General features: G+C 35.6%; 1 protein-coding gene across 1 annotated transcript; it reads right to left on the bottom strand.

Moving 5' to 3' along the window:
* Nucleotides 1-1,252: 1,252 nt before the first annotated feature.
* Nucleotides 1,253-4,884, bottom strand: LOC105958001 (ACT domain-containing protein ACR4). Its single transcript, XM_012982000.2, has 7 exons — nucleotides 4,111-4,884; nucleotides 3,764-3,809; nucleotides 3,536-3,650; nucleotides 3,355-3,422; nucleotides 2,177-2,800; nucleotides 1,965-2,069; nucleotides 1,253-1,865 (listed from the first exon to the last, which is right to left on the bottom strand). The coding sequence occupies exons 1-7, from the start codon at nucleotides 4,182-4,184 to the stop codon at nucleotides 1,491-1,493; spliced, it is 1,407 nt and encodes a 468-aa protein (XP_012837454.2). The 5' UTR covers nucleotides 4,185-4,884; the 3' UTR covers nucleotides 1,253-1,490.
* Between the last annotated feature and the right edge of the window lie 241 nt (nucleotides 4,885-5,125).

Below are 5,125 nucleotides of genomic sequence, written 5' to 3'. Positions count from 1 at the left end.
TAATTTTTTTAATAACAATATTTTTTTAAACAAAAAAATAATTTTTTTTCTCGACAGGTTCACTACGACGAATATGACTATTGTTGAGTCTGACTTTAACCTAATATGACTATATTAACTGTAGTCATATTCATTCTTTATATTGCACTTTTTTACATTTTCAACTTAAAAATTCTGATTATATAGTGTCGTACAGTCATGGTTATCAAATGATATAAAACATCGAAGATTGCATATTGTTTACCAAAACAATCTAATCAACATCTGCACAGAAAATCACAATTTGAATCTTGTTATTACTAGTCAACTTGAAACGAGAAGATAGAACATATTCGAATATAACTACAGTCATATTTTTTTTTTTTTTGAATTTACTACAGTCATATTCAACAATAGTCATATTCGAATATGACTATAGTCATGTTACTGTTGTTGTTCAAATTTGAAACTGTATTTTCAGATTTGGAGGAAAAAAAAAAAAGAGAAATCGAAAAATATAGAAATAAAGATAGAAAAATAACATAAGATAGGGAGGGGGAGTCCATTACAACGTCGGTGGCGGCGGTAAACAAAAGAGAGAGGCGGCGACGGTGATGGTTGACAGATCTGGAAAAAAAACTGAGAAATTGAGAGAGATAACGAAAAAGAACGAAAGAGCTTTACGTGGAAATGAATGAGGCGGCGGCGGCGGTAACGAGCGACGACGGTGGTGGTGTACAGATTTATGTGGAGATGATGGTGATGTAAAGAGAGAGAAATCGAGAGAGATAGCGAATAGGAGAGAAATAAATTATTTATGTGGAGACGAAGGAGGAAGCGGCGGTGGCAACGAGCGGCGGTGGCAACGAGCGGCGGCAGCAGCAACGTCGGTGGAAGAAGTAGGAATTTTCAGAGAGACATGAGGGATTTAGATTGAGAGATGAAAAAGAGAGAAGATGATAGTGATAGAGGTGAACAAATAATTAGGGTTATAGTAGTTGAGGTATTTTTGTCCTCTCACACTAGTCTCACGAACTCTGACTAATTAAGAACGAAATTTGAATTTAGGCAAAAGTCTTAAAAGTCAATTGAGTTTGATTCAAAATATTTCCAATTTGACTTTTAAGGGTATTGCATATTTCCAATATATATATATATATATATATATAAAACAACCTCCGCTGAGTATCAGGTGTTGTCCAAATTAAATGAATTTTCTTTATTTATTTATTTTATTTACAATGACCTCCAAAAGTTGAATTAAGGACAAGAGTAAAATAAAAACAAATTGAAGGAAAATAAATACAGAGTTCCACATATAAAATCTTTACATGTTCACTAAGAAATAACCTCTCTTTAAACCTAAATAGGCCTATATACTATGATCAGCAATAAGCTTTGGAAACCTCTAATTAGGTATATATACTATATATGCATGTATATATGTATGTTTTAAGCCCATTATATATGTATATATATCAACTAGAGTCAATTAATTAATTAGTTAGTACCTAATTAACTTGCAATGAGCATGATTTTATGAGGCCTAAATTGTAAAAAAACTTCTCCGAACTCAAACGGAAGAGGTTTCCGAACCAGAATCGGCCGATGATACCCTGCTGAGCTGGCGACGAATTATACTTCGTACCGCAGTTCTCTTTCTTTTCGTAAAGCACATTGAGACCTATTTCTTTGCGCACCGCCTCGATCGTCTCTTTCTTCACCGGATATCCCCATGGATCCGCCACGTAGAACACGTTGACAGCCTGTCCACCCCTCGTCGCCACCTCAGCACGAGTCACCGAAAGCCCGTTTTCTCTAAATATGCGCGTCACGTCGCATAGTAGGCCTACCCTATCTTTGCTACATAACTCCAATCTTACCCCCTGCACATTTATATATATACATACGCATACGCATCAAAAATCACGTGACATTGCACTTTACGGAGAAAAAAGAAAAATCGATTTAATTTTTTTTAATACCTCGGACGACCTCCTCTTAATTGCGGCTTCCAAGCAATTAATAACTCGTTGTCGCTCTGCTTCACAGCTAATCGGGAGCCCGTCCATATGCCTTATATAGTACTCCTAAAATAGCAAATAATTAAAAATGAAATTAAATGAATTTTTAAACATATGATGTAATAATAAAAAGAGGAAAATTGCAATTAAAGAGTTATTAATTAATTAATTACTTGTTCGGCCTCCGGCCCTTCGGCAACGATGGTACCATGGAAAACGACATACTGCATATCGGTAATCGTACAAACCGTATCGAACAGCAGCTTAGGCCTATCGGGGCAGGTCAAGTTGATCAAAGTGTACCCTTTCTCCACGCAATTCTCTGCAGTTACAATAGGCTTGATCCGTTCCGTTTTAGCAGCATTAACAACAGCATTAGCATTGTCCACGTCAGCGTTCTGACGGTCGTAGTCGCGGTCGGCGTACATGATCTGGTGGAGGCGTCTCTGAGTGTGGGTCGAACTGCAGGAAACTGCGGTGCTGGCACTTGGCCAGTCTCTGCTGCCCTTGAGGACGTAGCGGAGGAGCTGCTTGATGCTGGAGAGACGATTCTGATCGTCGATTGGCAGTCCGGTGGATTGGTCCGTGATGTAGACGATCGCAGCCATTCGTGAGTTGTGGGTCCACACTTCTGCGGCGACTACATTGCACTTGAGATCGGCGAGGACCGCGAAAATCTCCGAGAGTAAACCGGGCCGGTCTATGCCTGACAGCTCTATGGTGGTGTGCGGTGCAGCAGATTGCACCACCATGGACCTTTCCATTTTTCGCATACTCTCTGCTCTTTTCACCAGTGACTGTAACATATAAACAAAAAAATCATAAAAAAAAAAAGAATAAATAAATAAAGAAAACTTATATAAGCAGATGCTCCTTTTTTCTTTTTTATTTTTAATTTCTAATTTTAATTTATTAAATATATACTTATTACACTTTACATTCTGTAATTTGATTGTGATTTTATCTCTTGTATTTTTTTTCTTGTTTCTTTTTTTTTTCTTTTTCAGAATTGAATAGATGTAATAAAAATCAAATTAAGGAAACTACATTCACACTACGCACACACACACACACACACACACACAAAAGAAACAAAGAAAAAAAAATGATTAATTTAGCGACGAAGAAATCGACTGAGACGCGACTTGGAGATTAGATACTCCTACTAAGTAAAGCAACGGAATCTTCATTGGTATCGTACACGAAAAAAGGCGAATTTAAAGGCTTAAAAAGGGTTTGCGGCGTTTTAATGATTTTCTCATAATTCGATTACTAAAAACGAAACGATTCTGTACCACATAAGAGTACTACTACTACTACTATATATATATATATATATATATATATATACCTCTTGAATTCGATCCGCAATGCAATTGTCGTAAACCTTGTTTCCGAATTCGTCCGTGACATGGAAAACTGGATCTCACAATCAAAAACAAGAAAATTGCATTTAGTACCGAATAATTCGTCTCGATTCGCAACAAAAACAAAACGAAAAAAAATTAAAAAAACGGAATTAAATCTGTCACCATCCATAAACCAGCCGCCATCGGAAGCAATGTAGGCCCTTTTGATAATCAGATTCATATCAGTAAGAACTTGCACCACCTCCAATAGGCTTCCCCTCTTATTTGCACTGTCAACCTAAAATCAAAACATTTATATATATATATATATATATATATATATATATATAAACAACCTAGTACACTTTCTTGATTTAGAACAAAAATTCAAGAAATAAAAAAAATGGTTACCTTGATCAAAGAGACCATCTTGTGAGATGCATTGTCAATAGTAACCCTGTATATACAAATCCCAAATCAAGAAATTAAACAAGATTCAAGAATTAGTACCCCTGTTTTTTTTTTTTTTTTTTTAAATCGATTTCTTCGAAAACTCGACCGTTTAATCGAAAAAAAGGCTACATGTTTAACATGCAAACGGACACAAATACAATCTGGCAAATTCAGATAAACTAAAGTTAATCCACAATTAACACCAGATAATAAACATGGAAAATATAAAAAGATTCTCTCTCTCTCTCTCTCTCTCACACACACACACACACACACACACACACAAAAGAAAGAAAAAAACTTACATAGGTGGATTCATTCGAATGACAAGCTTCTCAAACTCATCATCAGCACTGACCGAGGAAGTAAAGAAATTCATTTTTTTCTCAAATAATAATTAAAAAAGAAATGATCGAACTCAATTCCAAACAAATAACTGAAAATAATAGAAATAAAATAATAAAAAGAAAACCCTTTTGTTTTCTTGTTTATTATTTATTTATTTCGGCCCAGTTTTTGTTCCTCTGAGAATGTGTTTGTGAATTCTGTGTGTGTGTGTTTTTTTTTTAGGTGCGTTGGGTATATATAGGACAAGGAGGGCTCCTTAGCTGTACCAGGAGTTTTCTGGGGTGACTTTTTTTTTTTTTTCTTTTTCTGTTTGTTTTTACACCTGTGTGATTTCACATTTCATCGCCTATATATATAATCTATACATACATATAGATACACATTTATGTATGTATATATGTGTGCAATATGTGTTTACACACATGCCAAATGAGATATAGAGAGAGAGAGAGGACTTGACCAACATGACCCTTGAGTTTTTATTTTTATTTTCCTCTTTTATTTATTTATTTAATTATTTTCCGAGTGGGTTCGACAAAAGTTTGAGCTCGACAGACCTTATTTGTAATAATATTAATAATATTGATATAAAATTAATATTTGTAATTAAGAAAATGAGGTCCAGCTTAGAAAATTAAAGCTCGATGAGCTGGAGTCAGGAAAAATACAGCTGGGGCGCTTGCGCTCAAGCTCACTAGCTAAATATGTCGCGGAGGGTTGTTGAGTGTGATGAGTAGGAAAATGCGATGTAGACGAGGTATAGATAAATTAGAATTGACACGTGTTTACCACATCTCTAACGTATGGATGGTATCGAATCTAAACGCATTTAACGTGATGATGTAAACATGAATCGGCGCGGTGTGGATTTATTGTTCCATAATGCACACTGCACCAACTCATTAACACATGTTCATAGTTGGTGGAGTAGGTCGAGCTCGTCGCACGAAGTTTGTCCAGTACAAATTATAC

The sequence above is a fragment of the Erythranthe guttata genome, chromosome 11 (genome assembly GCF_056151865.1).
Source record: "Erythranthe guttata isolate IM_541 chromosome 11, IM_541, whole genome shotgun sequence".
NCBI lineage: Eukaryota > Viridiplantae > Streptophyta > Magnoliopsida > Lamiales > Phrymaceae > Erythranthe > Erythranthe guttata.
The sequence above is the reverse complement of the archived record's forward strand: the minus strand, read 5'-3'. Positions and strand labels throughout refer to the sequence as shown.

Coding starts and splice junctions, on each gene's coding strand:
- LOC105958001 (XM_012982000.2), bottom strand. CDS start 4,184: ATGAATTTCTTTACTTCCTCGGTCAGTGCTGATGATGAGTTTGAGAAG. Junction 3,651..3,763: donor AGATGGTCTCTTTGATCAAG/GTAACCATTTTT, acceptor TTTTGATTTTAG/GTTGACAGTGCAAATAAGAG. Junction 1,866..1,964: donor TTAAGAGGAGGTCGTCCGAG/GTATTAAAAAAA, acceptor ATAAATGTGCAG/GGGGTAAGATTGGAGTTATG.